This window comes from Sciurus vulgaris, assembly GCF_902686455.1.
Source record: "Sciurus vulgaris genome assembly, chromosome: 4".
NCBI classification, from domain to species: Eukaryota; Metazoa; Chordata; class Mammalia; order Rodentia; family Sciuridae; genus Sciurus; species Sciurus vulgaris.
In genome coordinates, this window is record NC_136464.1 from 149,883,439 (window position 1) to 149,902,999 (window position 19,561).

General features: G+C 43.5%; 1 protein-coding gene across 6 annotated transcripts in view; it reads right to left on the reverse strand.

The window, feature by feature from the left end:
- The window catches only part of ATP7B (ATPase copper transporting beta), a 68,639-nt gene that overhangs the window by 43,621 nt on the left and 5,457 nt on the right, over window positions 1-19,561 (reverse strand). For 2 of the 6 annotated variants that reach the window (XM_079136148.1, XM_079136145.1), the window contains exon 1: window positions 5,742-13,212. The exons of 3 other annotated variants lie outside the window; for them this stretch is intronic. In XM_079136148.1, coding sequence (XP_078992274.1) covers window positions 5,742-5,984 — 243 coding nt within the window. In that variant the 5' untranslated portion in view covers window positions 5,985-13,212. Of the gene's footprint in view, window positions 1-5,741; window positions 13,213-19,561 lie in introns of those variants that run through there. One more of the 6 variants, XM_079136144.1, reaches the window with a different exon arrangement.

A 19,561-nucleotide genomic window follows, 5' to 3' on the forward strand; every position in this document is an offset into this window, starting at 1 on the left:
TATATTTCCCCAACTCCCACTCCAACCACTCCTCTGAATCCTTTAACATTGTTTCCAAAGGTTCAGAGAAAGCTTCCAATAGTAATTATTTAAATTCTGTCTATTTCAAAACCTCAGGCATTCATTCAGACATAGAGGAGGACCTACTATGTGCCCACTGTACACGCAACCCAGTCTCCTGAGAGCAGATCGCACCTTCTGGGAAATTCTACACAAACGACTATTCAGTGCCTGTTTTTCTCTGAACCACAGAAAGAGAAAGTATTAACCCTAACTAGGAAACTGGAAACAGCGAATCTGATACTTGGAAACACAAAGTGAGTAAAATAAAGGATAGATGAAATTAACACACCCCAATACATACCGGCATACAACATGTTGTTTCAACATACAACACAATCCAAAAATTCACAATTTGTAAGACAATGTATTCTCTCCAAGGAGCACTTCACATTATCTCAGAAAACACACTCCCAATCTCCTGCCACACAGCTTTATATCAACTAGTTCAGAAAACACCGTTGTGCTTTTATTTTTTTTAATGATATGAATGTTTTAGACTTCGCTGGGGGTGGGGGAGGTGTTGCAAGGTACTTTTATTCTATTCATTTATTTATATGTGGTGCCTCACCCAGTGCCTCACAGGTGCTAGGCAAGCGCTCAGCCACTGAGCCACAACCCCAGCCCCCAACACCGTTGCTTTTAACTGATGTCTACTGTAATGCCTATTCCATCAAACTTATCAATCAACCACACTTTTCTGCTCTGGAATCTTCTCTGATAGCACTCTATAATCAGAGACTATTTGCCTCTCCCAAATTATGAAGTTTTAAATGACAGGCTTGTCACTAGCAAACGGTTGTAAATGTCTTGGAATTTATTTTTAATGTTTGAATGAAGTAATCTAATTCAGAACCATAAAATCCTAATTTCCTTATGTCATTTCTCAGGATTATGATAAAAGCATGATATAAGAGACCTGTACTGGATATGTGAAATATCACCTTTGGTTAGAAGAAATGTCAACATCAAAGACATTAGTTCAGCTATTCATACTATATAAGCAGAAGTGAATGGATTTGGGATTCTCTTTTGCTTCACAAAAAAGTATAATATAATTGCTAAGGAATGCAGTGGTTTCTGACTGGAATATAGGTATGACCAGCTACACATAAAGCAAATATATTTCTTTAAGAGACTTACCTATAAGTCTATTGTTTGTAACACTACTCTATGTAGGCATGGTGGCTGGGAACTTGCTACTAAAATAATCCCCCCAAAAGAAGTGCAATTGGCCAATAAACCCTTTTTTAAACGTAAATAAGATATGCATTTAAATAATATATTATTTTTTACTAATAAAAAACTAAAAGTTTGATGACACAGTAAGCAAGAGTGCAGGGAAAATAATTTGCACCTTTTTGGAGAGCAATTAGGCACAATCTATCAATGGTAAATGCTCAGTACCTTTGTCATTTCCTTTACAATTCTGGGAATTCCGTCAAATAGATTAAAACTTAGATATTATGAGAATGCTTATTGCTACTCGAATGGTGAAAAAGTGGAAATGAGCTCAACAGTCTTGCACAGGGAGCCTGCCACAGAGAGTCCATCCAACAGAACGCTAAAAGGGGAGGGCCCAAGAAAGGCGTCCTAGATAGAGGAAGGAGAAAGCTGTAGCACAGCGTAAATATGGCCCTATTTGTCCAAAAAAGGACAAAGACACCTTCCTGTGCCATGTTACAGATGTTTACATCCAGCAGATACTGCTTTTAGGGAAGGCTAAAGAATCTGATCAACATGATCTCTAGGAAAGCAAATTAATTTCTCCTGGTGCTGCTGGAGATTCCACAGTGATGGAAAGTCACTTCTTTAAGTTACTACATCACCCCATTTCACCTATTTTCCCCTCTTTATTTTAGAGGAGTATATATACGCCTGCTGGGTCATCTTGATTTTGTCTAGGAAAAAATAAAACCCAGCCCAAACACCACTCATCTAAGGCAAAATTCTGTAACCTGCTTTCCATAAATGCTAAGGGATGGGTGGTAGAGCAAGTGCCTCGCATGCTCAGGATCCTGGGTCTGATCCTTAACACCACAAAAAAATTAATTAATAAAATCGGTAAGTCCACAACCTAACAACCATGTGGCCTTTATCAGTTCAATGCCTCTCACACCAACCCCGTTCCTGCAAGATAGATCCAGTTCGAACTCATCTGTGTGTTCACACAATAGCTTGATACCAAAGAATGAGACTCTACCACTTATGGGATACAAAAACGAAATCAGCAGCTTAGGACTGGGTGTAGCTCAGTAGCAAAGCGCTTGCCAGCATGTGTGAGGCCCTGGGTTCCAACCTCAGCACCACAAGATTAAAACAAAACAAAAACAAACAAACAAAAAACAGCAGCCAAGCTTGGCCAAAGGTCAATAGGGTCATGAGTAAGGACGTTTAGGCAGTTGTTTCTGGATAGAAAGGGGAATTCTCTACATACCTGGGACAAATCCCTAGTAACTTCCAATCACTCCCACTCCTCAGTGAAGGTGGAGGAGAGATAAGGAGGGGCAAGAGGGTGGACAGGTACCCTCCTCTCTGCCCCTCCCCTTTTCACAACTAATTGCTTAGGAAACTCCAGGTTTAGCCCTGTTCACAGCACAGAGAGATCTTCTAATAAACAAGGAGGTGGGAGGAAACGTACTGTCTAAAACACATACAAATCAAAGACACGGCTTACTTAAAGTCAGGCTTCAATTCTCAATTGTACAGAATGTACTCTACATTGTATAAGAAATATAAAATTCAAACAAATGCACTAATCGTAAATAACAAATTTAAAGGTGTTATTTATAACATAGCAGCTACGTATCTTTTGTGAATAAAGTGCCCCATGAAAGCCAACTTTCCATCCACCATAAATTAGAAGCTCTCCAATACTAAAACATATTCAAAACCCATTTTACCCAGGATATTAAATGATACCTCAAAGTCCCAATGGGAGAGCAAAGAATCAAGTCCTTCAGGCTAGCTCAACTTTCATGTACACTATAGGGGGACTGAGGACACCTCCCTGGGTTGTTAAGGTGACTAAATTAACTGACAAGTGACACAAGCAAGGTCCCTACCACATACCAAGTGCTAAACAAGTGAGTTCTCAAGATCCAAAGTTTGAATCATAACAGAATTTTAGTCAAGACACTGTTGACAGTGAAAAATACTGAACCGTAATTGACTTTTAGTTTGTTTTTTATAATCATAAACCAGCTACCTATTTCCCCTATTTGAGGATCATTTAAATTCTTTCTAAAAGTAATCCTAAATTTAATAGTGGGACTGTCATTAAAAATGGCAATGCAGATGTGTCTACATATTGACATAGAAAACCCTCCACAAAATATTGTTAAAAATGCAAGATACAGAACACTCTGTATAATGTGATTCCATATTTATAAATATTTATATTTATATATACATGTACACATATGCAAACATAAACACAATCACATATACACACCTATTCATATATGGTTGCTTTCATTTCCTTCTTTGCACCTTTCTGTATTTCCCATGCCCCATCATACATTCATTTTTATAATAAGCATGTGTCACTTTTATATTCGAGACTTTAGGAAAAACAGTTGCAACTGTGGTTAGCCAGACTACAAGACTAACCCAGTCCTATGCAGACATTCAGACAGCCCCAAACACATCTCAGAGTTGGGAATTCTATGGGAAAGCTTAACTTTGGCAGAGGTGATACCACTTTGTGTTTGTAGTCCTCCACAAAGTGCTTTCACAATCTTATGAGGCAGGCTCTCTCACCCAGCTTTGCAATGAGGAACCTGACCCTGGGGTTGTCCCAGACTCACCTACCCAGGACCCACAGCCTGGAATTGACACAGCATGGGTCACCTGCTCCACTAAGGCCTCTTCCCACCCTACTTTCTGAATGGGCTCCATAGCCAGGTCCAGGGTGCTCCCCAGTCACTGAGAATTAACAGCAACCATTACAAATCACTAGCATATGTCATATCCCAAAACCTCAGAGAGAGGCTGGAATTTGAAAATTTGAAAATTAATGGTTCAGGACTTTTTTTTTTTTTTTTTGATACTAAGGATTGAACCCAGGGGTACTCTACCACTGAACTACATAATCAGCCCTTTCTATATTTTTATTTTGATACAGTCTCACCAAGTTGCTAAGGCTGGCTTCAAATTAGTGATCCTCCCGCCTCAGCCACCTGAGTCCTTGTGTTTACAGGCATGTATCACCGTGCCTGACCAGTTTGGACATTTTGAAGAAATGCTCTCAATGATCTTAAACACTTGGTTAAAAACATAAATGTTGGCCCTGAATTGTACAAAGGAGCAACATATGAAAAGACAGATAAAGTGCTTTGTTAAGTCTTTAAGATTCTAAATGACTTAACACATATTAGTTCACATATTACTGGTTGAATGGAAGATAAAGCGGTATAAAATGAAATCTACACAATTTTGGAAAGTCAAGTAATTAAAATTCACTGAGCATGGAGTTTGTCACCTATCCCCTTACCTCCCCCGAAAAAACACTTTTACCCAGCTCTGTATAAAAGCTACTCAAACTGGCAGTCGCTGAATGATTCCACACTTCCTGTTATTAAAGTTGCCTGGGAAGAAACTTTGAAGAAGTCTCTTGGAATTTTCCACAAACTCACCACACCAAAAATCTGTGTGTGGAGACCAGGGGAGGAGGGTGCCAGGGACTAAAACCAGGGTCTCATGTATGCTAGGTAATCACTAGGCCACTGAGTCACACCCCTAGCCCCAAAACATATTTTTAATATTTTAAAGTAAATACCTTAGAGCATAATTGTATCCTAAAGACCTAACAGCAAAATTCAGTTTTGTTTTCTTTTTTTTAGAATTTGTATTATCAATAGCCAAGTACAATGTGAATTCAACATATATAAATCTCTCGCACAGTACATTTCAAACAGTTCTCAGAAAATTTCCTTTGATTTGGGGGATTTTTTTAAACAATGAACACACACACACACACAAAGTCTTAAAGGAAGCAAAGTACTTATGAAAACTTCTCTTTGCATCTACTTAGTATAATGCCTTCAAAACTACTTGCTTTTTCATCAAAGTACTCAAGAAAGATCCCCAACCCCACACAGATTATTGGTGCCACTTGGAAATGGTGTTACAGGCCCCATTTTAACAGAATATTATACTTCCCTACTTTTGAATATAACTGACCTTTGGGTTAACAAAACTTACATTTATTTACTTAAGAAAAGCAGCTTCATTTTAAAGCAACATTTTCAAAGTATTTACTTAGTTGAAATGTGATGATTAATAAATTATGCACTTCAAAAATAAAAAGGGAGGGGCTGGGAATATAGCTCAGTGGTAAAGTGATTGCTTAGAAAGCTCCAGGTCCTGGGTTCAATCCCCAGCACCACAAAAAATAAAAAAGAAAATGGAGGAAAGACCCATTTTTGTCCAACTTGCATTTTGGGAAACTTGGGCTTCCCAGGCTTACAAAATATCCTGAAAATGTGAAGCAATGAGGCCCAAACTTCGCCTGTCATAAAACAAAACACCCTGACTCTTGCCGGATGCTATGCCCACGTGCTCACTCCACACCCCAGACTGCTCCCCGACCCTTCACACATGAGATATGGAGAAGCCGCCATCTGAAACCCAGTTCCAAGTCCCTCTCGGCTCTTCAGGCCATCTGCAACTGCACTGACCTGATGGGAACTCATTTCCCGGGTTCCACTCATGGCCCTCTGTGGAAATCCTCCCTCCTCTGACGGTGGAGAGCCTTTCTCCTCTGAAGACACCGGCCTGGCCAAGCACCTGGTCCCAGGGCTCCTCCTGAAGGACTGCCACTTGTGGACAGACAGCAAGGTCACCTGTGGATCACTCAGAGTGGCTAGGACGGACTGCTCAGAGCTCCCGGGCACCTGGCCCTCAGCCTTCTCCGTGGCCATGTCGAAGGTCACACCTTCACTCCCCACTAAAGTAGTTCAGCTTCCCCAGCTGAGCTGGTGGTGGTAGAAGAAATGCTCTCAGTGTCCTTTTGGTTAGCGGGGGAAAGGCACTGTAGCTGAGCCAGCCACAGAGGCTGCCTTCAGTCTGGCAGCCAGCTTCAGGAACTTGGGCAGACGGCACACTGCCAGGTACCTATTTGCTTTCTTATCTGCGACCATCCCACCCATTGGCAGCCTCTCACTCTGCACTGTGTGCAGCACTGTGGTCTCTGCACACGGCCCTTGCACACCCGTGTCCGGCACTGCCTGCACGCTCTGCTGCTGTGTCTGCGAGCCCAGTACCTAATCATCACCTAAAGCTACACACAGCTTCCTTTTGGCCATGTACATGCCTGGAAACCTGGCCTACAGGCCAGTTATTACCAAAATGCAAGTGTTTTCTTGGAGTACCTTCAGTAGCTTCTTCCACAGCTCCAACACTGGCAGGGTGCGGAATACTTGGGGAGAGAAGCAGTCCCTAGGCAACATGACCTGCATTTCCAAGAAGGTGTAAGAAAGCTCCATGTTTCCTGCAGCTTTGTTTTCTCTTGAACCAAAGGCCGAACTGACTGCACAAATTCACTGGCTAAACAGCTCATGCATCTTTTATACATGGCATAAGAGCCAGGAACTAATCCACTATTCAGGCTTCTCAGGCTACCTGCTGTTCCACTGAGGATTAATATAAGGAGACACACGACAATGCAGTAATCCAGGCAGACGCCTGCTCTGTTGGGCTGTGCTGCCTCCCTTCCCACCTCCCACCCAGGGACGGGAAGAAGGACCTCATCCTCCATGGCAGAACAGCTCTGCCAGTCACTAATCCTGGCAACATCTAACACTACAAATATGTGTGCAATGTCCACACTGCAGACCAAACTGAGTTTGCTGGGAAAACAGCTACATGTCCCTCTGTAATATTCCAACAACCCAGTGGATCCCACCTTGGAGTCGCTGGGGCAAGCACCCTATGAGGGCATTCAGAACTCAGGCACTTCTGCTCAAGGCCACTGAGGAGTCTCCCTCCTCATGAGCTACCAGCAATGACCCTCTTCCCCCATCAAAACTGCCATGCCATCACTGCTCCCAAGAATTCCGGACCAAGAGATCTGTTCTTAAGCTAGAGGCACAGTTCAGTCGTAGGGCACCTGCTTAGCCTGTGCCAGGCCCTGAGTTTCATCCCCAGCACCAGAAAACAAAACAAAACAAGAGACCTGCTCTCTTTGAGGGAAGGCAGCTTCACACTGGGATGTCCCCACCACTGGTCCATGCACCAAAAGCCCTTCAAGGCTTCACTGTTCTTCCACTTCCTGTTTCCATCCCATGAGGATTAGAGAGCTTATTACCACTGCTAAACCAAGTTCAGGGCAGCTGACTCCTCTAAAATGTGTCTGGGTTTGAGTTTCATCTTCCAAGTCCTCCATCAAAAAAAAAAAAAAGTTCCAAGAAATGCTGTTTAAACCAGTGCCCAAGAATGGTAAGGCACACCTGAGCCTCCCCAAGCCCAGCCTCCCTGCCAGAGCCCAGGACAGCTAAGGCTTGTGGTTACTCAAATCCCCTTGCTTATTTACTGCTCCTAATTCCTGGTAGGATCTCTCAGGATCTCTCCTTGCCTCTGATCTCTCACATTTCACTTACTGGGCAACATAAGTGGATAACTATCTCTTTTAAGCATTCGATTTTTTTAAATTGTCAATAGACATTTATTTAATTTATTTATTTATATGTGGTGCTGAGAATTGAACCCAGTGCCTCACACATGCTAAGCAAGTGCTCTACCACTGAGCTATGACCCAAGCCCTATGCATTCAATTTTTATGAAACATTTTAGCCATTTTGGTTGAAAATCCTCCCCAGATGTCATTTCCTTCCAGTGTCTTAAAATATGAATTATTAATCACATTTTTAACTTTTCCTTGGTGATATGGGATTGTTACAAATGCTTCTGTGTTGTAGCTATGAAGAGCTGATGGATTCAACTTGGACAGACAGCAGCCATCTTGTGTCATAACCACCATGACTGCCTGGGTAGGTCTTCCTGGAATAGGTTTCCAGCAAACTACAAATAGACAAAACCATTAGAAGGATATATGGTGCTTCACTATCGAGACCATGGCACTGTCAGCACCAGGAATGTGCCTAAAGTTTTTGATTTTAGGTTGAGATAAATCAGGTAAATTCTGATTGAAGTCACTTTTGTAGTGACAATTTTATAAGCCCCCTTCCATCTGATCTAAGTTGCCAGGATCACTAGTCTTACTGCCACCCAGGACCACACACCCGTAAGTCCCCAATAAACTGCACTGTATGCAAGCCTCTTTTTGAGCCTCACAGTTACTTCTGGCCAGTTCTCAAACATTGACACTGGATTTCTCCAGAACAATGGTAATAAGGAAAATATGTTGGGATCATACATCTGAAATGCTTTAAAATAGTCTACCCTGTCAGCTCCTTGAACTATGGAAAATTTTAATATTTTACTGTCCACTTCTCCTAGATAGTCACTCAGACTCAGAACACAGTCAGAAAAGTGGGTTAAGACCAGGTCAGGAAGGCAAGAAGGCCAGACTTTGTTCTGCAGATGTTGGAGGACCACCATGAGTTTCCTCTTGTTTTTGTTTCTGGTGGTGCTGGGGGTTGAACCCAGCATCTCATGCATGTTAGGCAAGTGGTTGGCCACTGAGTTGTGCCCCCAGACCCACCAGGAATGTGTAAGCAGAGTACTTACAGAATTACGGTGCATTTGTGATCTGCACATACAGATCCGGTAGCATCAAGAATGAAGACTCGGGAGAGGTGCTGGGTATTACAGAGCTGACAAGCCCAGGGAAAATTCATAGCAGAGCAGGATTAAACAAAAGAGGGGGCCCTCCAGGTTCAGTGATCCTTGGATCACAACTGGTGATACAACAGAACCTAAGAATGACAAGGCCATTTCTGGTTTGTCCCACTGGGCACATGGTGACATATAAACCAAGATGAGGAGGAATGGTGGGAAGAAAGCAGCTCTGGAGGTGAAAAGAGTAGGTTCTCCTTTGTTCCCATGGAACCTAAGGAACCTGGGAATCTGCCAAGGCACAAGCCACTTTCCCAGGCTAGAAGATCACTTACAAACTCCTCTTTCTGGAAACTTCCCCTTACCTCAGACTCCAGAATTCTCCATGTGTGAAGTTTCCCAGACTGGCCTTGAATTTGTGATCCTCCCATCTCTGCCTCCTAAGTCCCTGAGATTATACGTGTGCACCCCTCTCCCATCTCATCCTAGTTATCCTTTCAGCCCTGCCTCTGTCTGCCTCATCCCCCTAGCGGGCAGGGCTCTCTCACTTATCTGAGCGCAGCATCACTGTGCCGACACTGTGCCATAGGGCTCAGCCTTTATCGCTACTGGAGGAGGAGTGTTCTCTGCCCACTGAGGCGGCAGTCAGGTCGGCCACTCTAGTTACTGCTACCTAGCAGGTGCTCAGCTCTGGGAAATATGGTAAGCTCCTGGAACACAAAGATTTTGCATCTTAGCTGCCCATGAGCTAAAACACAGGTCACGAGCTGCCACGAGCACAGGTCAGCTGTTAAGTAAGTATATTCAAATAAGTATTTTAACTATATTTAATGAAGTATATTAAATAAATGAGTTGAAACCATACATACAGATCAGAATGTGCTTTCTACCTAGAATTTCCATGCTTTTCTATTCCCTTTATCACAATGCAAAGGTAAACTCCATTATTCTCACACATTCCTTCTAGAAAAGTTCTTCAAGTGTCTCCTTGCACCACATTATTTTGCATTTCATATGCACAAACTTCACCAGCCATTTTCCAAAATACAATTAATCTTGTTTACCTCCCGCACACCTTCCTGTTCTTTGTGTATCTCTCCTGTGTAAAAATGAAAATCCTTTGGTGTCCTAAACAATCCTTTTGCAATCTGAGAAGCCTGGGCCCAAAGGCAGATGGACAGCTCCTATTTCCATGATCCTCCAGGACAAAAGGCCCTGTTTGGGAGGAGGGACATCTTTTAAAATATTTCAGCTCTCACAAGATTACCTTTGAGGTAGCCAGAGGCTCATAGTGGGCAGGTCTTCCCAGAAACACTCTCAGGCAGGCCAAACCTCCCCTCCCAAGGCTATAAGAGTACCAGATCCTGCAACAGGACAAGATGGCAGAACCTGACACTAAGCAGTGTGTGGGAAGCAGGGCCTGGAAGGGTTCCACAAAGATAGCGTGGGCAGTAAAACAGCACATCTGCTGACAGGTAGGAACCCACAGCTCATCCTTCTTGTCAGAGATCATTTCCAGCCTGAGAGCCAAATGTTAAGTCTGTGCACAACAGAAAAAGGCAGTAGAGGGCAGCATTAAAGTATGAAAAGAAGTTTCCAACTCCAGGTGCTGGGATGGGGTGGGATGGGTCATCACATCACTGAGGCTGGTGACTTCCAAGATTGAACAGTTAGTGCAGCAAGACTTTTATACCAGCTTATTAAAAGGAGATGGAAACAAATAAAAGATACCTGGACAAGTTCACTGGAGGGGCTGTCCTTTAATAAAACTGAAGTTGGGTGAAAGTAAAAAACATGACGAGGATTCTGAATTATTGAAAGACCAAATGGAACCAAAGAGAGAAACACTGAAAATGTCAAAAAATAAAAGTCAATTATTTTGATTTTACAGTTAATCGGGTGCACCTTCAACTTCCCTGCTGTCCTCGCCACCTGGTATTCACCAGTAAAACACCAGCAAGGGTTACTCTGAGTTCCAATCATGCCTGTCTCCCTGCAGCTGAATAAGGATGTATAAGACAAGAAAGCCAGGCAGTTGGCTACCATCTGGCAGTCCTCCACCAGTCCTCCCACTCTTCCTAGACACCAATCCTGCACCTCCCTCCCCCCTGCTCCTCCAACCTCAGCTCCCCACAGTGCGCTCCTCACTCTCAGCCTATGACCCTGCTTCCTGTCAGGGAAGCAATCAGAAAGCCTAGTGACATTCTCAGGCCTCCACCTGTCAGTGGGCTTTCCTCCCACTACTCCCAAGGTCAGCCTCCAGGTTACCTCATCCTCAATCTCCCCGAGCAGCTCCTACTCAGAGTCCTTCACTAGAGCCTCCTAGTCCCCAAGCCTCTAAGCGTTGGAGTGGCCCCAGCTCAGCCCTCGAATTCCTTCTGTGTCTAGACCCACCCTGCTGATCTCATCCAGTCCTGTGGAAACACCACCTCTCTTAGTCTGAGCAGACTGCTATAACAAAAGATCTTAGACTGAGCGATTTAGAAGCTGAAATTTACTTCTCATAGTTCTGGATGCTGAGAAGTCCAAGATCAAGGTGCCAGCAGATTCAGTGTCTGCTGAGGACTATTCTCTAAAGAGGGTTCCTTCTAGCTGCATCCTCACCTGGCAGAAGAGCAAAGGGGCTCCTTCAAGCCTCTTTCTTAGGACACTAACCCCATTAGGTGTGTCCTCTAGACCTGCTCAGGTCTTCAAGGCCCCACCTCCTAATACCACTGTTACTAGGAAGAAAGGCTGCATGCACTGTGTTGTCCACTCGAACTCTGGAGACAGACCGATGAAGGAAAATAGGTTTTAAAGCAGGCTTTAAAATCTCCACCTTAGGGGCTCAGGGGCATGGACAGCTTTTATAAGAGGAGAAGGAGTCATACATAGTGGAACAGGAGGCAGGGAGTACACATATGTGGATTTAGCCAGGCAGTGCTAGACAGAAACAATGCCACAGCCTCAGTTTCCACAAACGATAGAGGACTGCCCCTCAGAGGAAGCTCCAGACACAAAACAATAGTCATCAGGAAGTTGCTTTTAATTCTAAAGGGGCTCTGTTTCACCCTCACCTTGTGGTGAGGAATATGTGGGGGACACACATTCAGACCCCAGAAATACCTACTGCCACCAATTCCCAAATGTCATACTTTTAGACACAAATGCTTCCTCACCATGTCCCCTGGATGTCTGATATGAATCTCAACTAAAATTGTCTACAACTGAGCCCCCTTCCCTGCTCCTCCCACAGACTTCCTCGTCTTAGCCAATAATATTCCTTCCTTCCACTTGCCTAAGGAGAAATCTTGAATCCCTTCTTGATAAGAATCATCTTCTTTCAAACCCACATGGAAATGTCTAGCAAATTTCTGTCAGTTCCACCTTCAAAATACACCCAGCCTCCGACCTCTCTGGAACACCTCCACCCAACCCTGGGTCAAGTCCCAGAGTGTCTCAACACCATTACTCTGAAAAATCCTGAGTGACCTCCTGACTTCTGCTCTTATCCCCTCAAGTCTATTCTCAACACAAAAACCAAGAGCCCTATAAGGAAAAGTCAGAAGATGTCATTGCTCTGTAAAGTTTCTGGGGGTTCTAATGTACTAAAATCCTCAGATGACCTGTGAGATGTCAATCAGTCTGTCCTTGCCCATCCCTCCTGTCCTGACTCTCATTCTGCCAAAACCATTCTGATCTTGTCCTTCCTTAAATAAAGCAAGGCCAGACTTGGGGTCTTCACACTGGGGGCTCCCTCAGCTTGGAAAAACCTTTTTCTAGCACCCCACGTGCAGATGCCTCCTTGAGGTCTCTGCTCAAACATTACCTTTTTAGTGAATTCCCCCCAATAATCCTATGTAAATTTCAAATGCTCCCAACTCCCTATCATCCTTCCCTGCCTTATTTTTCTCCAGCTCACTCAACCACCATATACTACAATAATATATATTTTACTTATTTGTTAACTGTCTTATTTAAAACTTAATTGGATTTAAGTTTCACAAGTGCAGAAATTCTTTGTCTATTTTGTTCAGTCCCCTGCTATACTCCTAGCACTAAAACACTGCTTGGTACTTAAAGTCTTTCTCAATGTGTGTTGAATGAATGAATGAATGACAGGAAGTGCCAAACCCAAACCACTTATGTATCATCTGCTGAAAGTCAGACTGCTAAGTTTTCAAATATTCAACATTCAGAAGGTACCCACTGTGAAGCTAGCTCCCTCTTCCTCCCCTTGCTCATTCCTTTATCCTTCCATGCCAGGATTTCAGAAGCAGGCAGGGATCTCAATAAGCAGAACAGGCTGTGGTGGAGCCTGTGGCTACCTGGAGAGCCCATGCGCTCTTCCTGACTCCAGCCAACTTGTCCAATGACCAGTGTCACCAGAGACTCCAAGAGAAGGTGGAAAGCTACAGTTGTCTACAACATTATCTGTCAATTTTAAAAATATTTGAAAACTGGTTCCAAATTCTGGCCAACTTAATATAAGGAAAGGTTTTTGTCAGATGCCCTAAAGAGAACAAGACTGTCCCTTCTCCGTCTGTCAACACAAACTAGATAACTACAGTGCTAACAGGCATAGTAGGCCATGAGGTATCAGGCAGAAGGTGCAGTGTCCCAGATTATATTCTAAAAAAGTTAATGGGGAGGCTGTTAGAGTGAGATGGCTCCAGCACCTTGGGTTCCTATATAAGCAAACTCCATGTAAATAGTAAAATAAAAAGTAAGCTTAGTCAATCAGGAGCCAACTAACATTTAACTAGGGGACTTTTCACCTTAACCAAATATTTTCTTTGTTTTGCTCCTGTGAACACCTTTTAAAAGTTTCCCACTCCGATCACCTCAGTAGAGCACTGAACTGCTTGATTTATGAATTGCTGTTTGCTAAAATAGAAGTTTGTTGCCAGACTTATGAATTGCTATCTGCTCAAATAAACTCTTCAAAAATTTTATGTGCCTATATTTATCTTTTAACACTTGCACACAAATGTCTATAGCAGTACTATTCATAATAGCCAAAAAGTAAACTGAAATGTCCTTCAATGTTATCTATTATTGATAAATAAATATAAATAATAAATAAATATAAATAATATTGATAAATAATATTGATAAATAAAACATGATGTGATCTATATCATGGAAGCTTATTTGGCAACAAAAATAAATTGAAGTTCTTCACGGATGGATGAATCCTAAAAACATTATGCTACAAGAAAGAAGCCAGTCACAGAAGATCAAACATTACTATATGATTCCCTTATATGAAGTGTCCACAACAGGCAATCCATAGCAAGAGAAAGTAAATTAAAGATTGCTTAGGCATTGGGGTCACAGAGTGATAGCTAAAGAGTACAGGATCACTTTTTGACATAATGAAAATGTTCTAAACCTGTCTGTAGTGATGACTGCAAATACCTGTGAATTGTACGGAACTGTATCTCAGGGAAGCTTTTTTTTAAAAATGAGATGGAGAGGTTGTGTTAGATTGCTTGTATAGCTATAACACAACACCTGAGACCGGGTAGTTTATGAATACTAGAAATTCATTTCTCACAGTTCTGGAGGGTGGAAAGTCCAAGATCAGGGCTGCCAGCTCAGCATCTAGTGAAGGCCTCAGAGATGGCACTATCTAGGTGTCCTCCCATGATGGAGGTATCAGAAAGGATGAAAAGGGATGAACACCCTTCTGCTAAGCCTCTTTAAAAGGGCACCTGATCCATTCCTGAGGATGCCAACCTCATAACTCAGTCACCTCCTAAAGGCCACACCTCTTAATACTCCTACATTGAGGATTAAACTTCAATATGAATTTGAGGGGACAAAACTATCCAAATGACAGCTCTCTAACCTGCTCCCCACCCCACAAATTCACATCTTTCGCTCATAAAAATATAGATTCTATCCTAAAAGCCCCAAGGTCTTCACCTGTTCTGTCCCCAGCCTGAACACTGAAATTACTGATAGCCTGTTGTGCTACCAGCTCTGTCACTAGCTTACGGACATTAAAGCCTGGATGCTGATAACCACATGCTCCTAGATGTCATCAGCTGCATTATCACACATTCCCAATCACTAAGCCAGGGCTGCAGACCTGCTGATCTGGTCTGGAAGCCCATGTTGACCCTGGGCTCATTATAATCTCATTATAACGATAAAAACACACCCACCAGTCCCATGACATATCCAACCTGCCCAAATTAGGGAAGAAAAGGTGGCACCCTAAACCCTGGAAACCTCTTCTTGCCATGAAAAGTTCCAACGACAGCATGCATACCACGCCACCTCACCACCAGCCCCGGTGAAACCCAGCCACAGACCCGCTGGGCAAACAGTGCCTTTAGAGAGTGAGCACCCTTCTCTAATCTTCAGTCAGAATGAAATGTCCTGCTTGCTCCCGGGACTGTCTGGTTACTTGTAAATGGTATTGAATAGGAAAAGTACCTGCAAATTCCATAACAGTTTCTGTATTAACTCAAACGGCTAAAGTCCAGAGTTTTATCTACACATCATTTAAATCACATATGGTTGAAATTTAAAGGTATGTTTCGTTCTGAGGCAAACTGCCTGTGAGATCAAACCAGTTATATGCTTCCAAAATACAATGCTGGGACAGGCACAGGACAGATATTTCCATCCTAAAAGGAAGACTTAGGAGAGAAGCAAGGGGGAACTGGTCCCAAGTAAGTACATATATTTTTTCTTTTTTAAAAAAGTGCTGAGAACAGAACCCAGGGACTCCTGTATTCCAGGCAGTGCTATACCACTGAGCTACACTCCCAGCCCCCAAGCAAGTCGAAAATCCAACAGAGTAAACAACATTAAATCTTTTTGTTTGTTTTCTGATTTGCCTTTTGGTACTGGCGATGAACCCAGGGTCTAAAGCATTCCAAGCAAGTGTTCCACCACTAAGCTACGTCCCAGACCAAACAGCATTAAATCTTACGGCTTGAGAATGATCTTCTTTGACTCTATGCTCCACCTCCTGGGCACACTGGCGTGGGGTCTGGGCCCCCACAGATTTTCTGAGCATGGCCTGCACAGCAGCTCTCCCTGCTAGTATCTAACGCCAATGGTCCTAGGGTGACAGGGGCAGGCCCCTCTCCACAGCTCCACCTAGATGGTGCCTGTTATGGTTTAGATATGAGGTGTCCCCCCTCCAAAGCTCCTGTTAATGCAGAAATATTTCAGAGGTAAAATGATTCGATTATGAGAGCTGTAATCTAATCGGTCCATCCTAGTTCAAACGGGCTGAATGAGTGGTAACTGCAGGCAGATGGGGCGTGACTGGAGGAGGTAGGTCACTGGGGGCTTGCCCTAGAAGAGTGCCTCTTGTCTGTGGCCCCTTCTCTCCTCCCTCCCTCCTGACTACACTGTGAGCTGAGCAGCTCTCCTCCTACGGGTCCTTGCCACACGATGTGCTGCCTCACCTTGGACCCTGAGCAATGGAGTCAGCTATGGACTGAGTACCTCTGAAATCATGAGCCCCAATTAAACTTACCCTCCTCTAAGTTGCTCTTGTTGGGTATTCTGGTCTTAGCAATGAAAAGCTGACTAAAACCCTGACCTGCAGGATCTCTCTACAGTCACCCTATCCCTGCAGCTGTCCACTCCCTGGGCCCTGAGACATCCCTTGATCTAGAAAAGGAAGTCCTGCCCAACAGCTCTCACACTCTGCACGCCTACAGCCGGTGCCCTGTGAACAGTGCCAAGGCGTCCATTCTGTACCCTTCCAGAGTGGCAAACGGAGCCACACTGGAGTCACTCCTGAGGCCACGTGAGCTACAGGTGGGGTGCCCAAGAAGTACTACACTGGAATACGGGGAGCAGAGACTTTAGGTAGCTCTGGGGAAGCCAGTCCCAAGGTACCACAGGAGCCTTGGGCCTCTCCCCTGAAATCTTTCTGCCCTCCAGGCCTTGGCACTCAAGCCCAGTGATGGGAGTGGCGACAAAGATCTCTGAAATGCTTTCAGGATCATTCTTCCATGGTCTAGAATAGCATCTGGCTTCCTTCCATTCATAATAATCTCCTTACCAAGTGTTTGCTTGGCCACACCCTGTATTCTCCCAAGCACACCTTTTTATTCTTTACAACTTGGCCAGGCTGAGAATTTTCCGAATCTCTAAGTTCTGCCCCCCTTTTGACTACAACTTGTCTTTAGTCCATTCTCTTCTTGCATACTACTACAAGCATCCAAAGAAGCCATGCAGCACCCTACACACTTTGCCCAAGCATTCATTCTGCCAAATAGCTTAGCTCATCCCTCTGTGTTCCACCTTCCACAAACCATGAGGACAGGGACACAATTCACCCAAGTTCTTTGCCATATTGTAAAAGCATGGCCTTTCCTTCAGTTTCCGATAAGCTATCTCTCATTTCTAAGACCTCATCAGACGGCCTTTACTGGCCACATTTCTACCAACACTCTGGTCATAACCACTTAAGTAATCTCTAAGAAGATTCAAGCTCTGTCAACAGCTCTCCTTTTATTCTGAACCTCACCAGAGTCACTTAACACTGTGTTCACGGCGAGCTAGGCTTTTTCTAGCCAGCGCCTCCAAACTCCTCCGGCCTCTACCTGGTTCCAGCTTGAGGTATTTTTTATGGCGATATTCCACTTCTCACTTTGTGGTACCAGTTTCTTAGTCTATTTGTACTACTGTAAAAAATTACACAGAACTGGGTACTTATAAACAATAGAATTTTATTTCTCACAGGTGGGAAATCCAAGATCAAATCACCAGAAGGTCAGTCAGCCTCTGGTGAGGGCTGCTCTCTGCTTTAAGATGGTGGCGTACTGCTGTGTCCCCCTGGAGGAGGAACAGTGTGCTCACAATTGTGGAAGGGTTGGAAGAGACAGGAGGGGTGAAAAGTGGCAAATACCCCCATTGAGCTCTTCTATAATCCCATTCATGAGGGTCCCACCCTCATAACCAATCACCTCCCAAGACCACACCTTTTAATACTGTTCCTTGCACTAGAGATAAAGTTTCAACATGAATCTTGAAAAAGATGACAACATTCAAATTACACCAAAGGACAAAATATAAGAATGGGGAAGGAATCACCTTTGGCATTGATGGAAACTAAAAAGGAGACAGTGGAGAAAGCAAAGTCAGAAGGTCGTACCCTCTACCAGTATTCTCGATCCCTTCCTCTCTACCTGTCTGGGGCCTTTACTGGCCATCTTTCTCTTCCCCTGCAGTCTTTCCCTTTCTCTGCCTCTGAAGTCATTCACTTTGCTTTTGTTCTAAAATTGCTCCCATTATCTTGTAATGCTTGGAGCGCTAGCTGTCCTTCTTCAGGCAGGGGGTGCACTGTGTGCATCAGGAGACACACAGACTCTTCACAGTAGAGTTGTTCATAATTGCAAAAACTCCAGAGCACCCAATGGCCTCCAAGGAGACTGTGTAAACTGTGCTATGTACCCACAAGTAACTATTACACAGCACTAAATCTTAGAAACAGTGTCTAGTGAGCAATAGACCTTTAAACCTAAACACTTGATGATATCATTTTTATAAAGTTCAGACATGAGGAAAACCAAACAATGTGTTGTTGGGGCACTCATACATGTGATGAAACTTTACAAAGAAACAAAAATCTGGGTTACAAAGGCTGGGGTGTGGCTCAGTGATAGAACACAAGCTTATCATGCATGAGGCCCTGGATTGGATCCCCAGCACCAATAAATAAAAAAATAAAAGTGGGATATAACAGACACAAAGTTGAGAATGTCAGTTCCCTCTGTAGTGGGAACTCCTGTGGGTGATACAGAAAGATGAGGAAAGGACGTTCAGGAGGATGCCATGGCATTGGTAATGGTCTGTTCCTGGATAGGGGAGGTACAGAGGCATTCCCTCTATTGCCCTGCTTTCTAATTATATGTGAATTATATATAATGGGAATTATCGATTTCTTTTATAGCCAATAAACTGATAAAAATAATGAAAGAAAAACCTTAAAGTGAATGGAGGAATGGAAACACACAAGTGCAAACTATTCTTTCCAGAAGACTCAGGAGGAAGGAAAGGGGAAAAGAAGAACAAGAGCTAGCAGGAGACACAAGGTAACAGGAACAAGGTTAGAACAAAGGCAAAGTGAATGACTTCAGAGGCAGAGAGGGCAAGACTGGAGGGGAAGGGGAAGATGGCCAATGAAGGCTCCAGACAGGTAGAGAGGAAGGGATCAGAAACGCTGCAGAGGGCACGACCTTGAAAAGAAAGTAGCCGATCCTCTGATTCTAGAGAGGAGATAAAAGTAGGATGCAAGTCTAAGCAAAATTTTGGGAGAAGGTGGGTAAGACCAGGCAAAAAGTTGAAGAAAAGCATAACCAATGGTATGAATATTCTTGAGGTAAAAAGTGGGGTCCCTGGTTGGGAATAGAGAGGCAGAGATTGAGCATAGGGCTCCTGCAGCTGGTGACAGTTTGCAAGAGTCACATCAAATGGACAAAAGTAAAAGGCATCAGAAGGCACAATGGAGATATAAAACAAGAAATTGCTAGCAGTAGCAACTACATAGTTGCCTAAATTTCTAGCCAGAAAAACTATGTGACTATTGTGACATCTGAAACAACAGATGTCACAATTCCTGTCATATTTTCCTGGGGTGTAGTTCAGTGGTAGAATGTGTGCTTAGAATGTTCAAGGTCCTGGGTTCAATCCTTAGCACCAAAAAATAAATAAGACCCTTTCCACTTTGCCCTCTATCTCACTGACCTTTGATCTCCTCATATTTTCTCCTTTTACTTAGTTTAAAAATAATAAGTAAATAAAT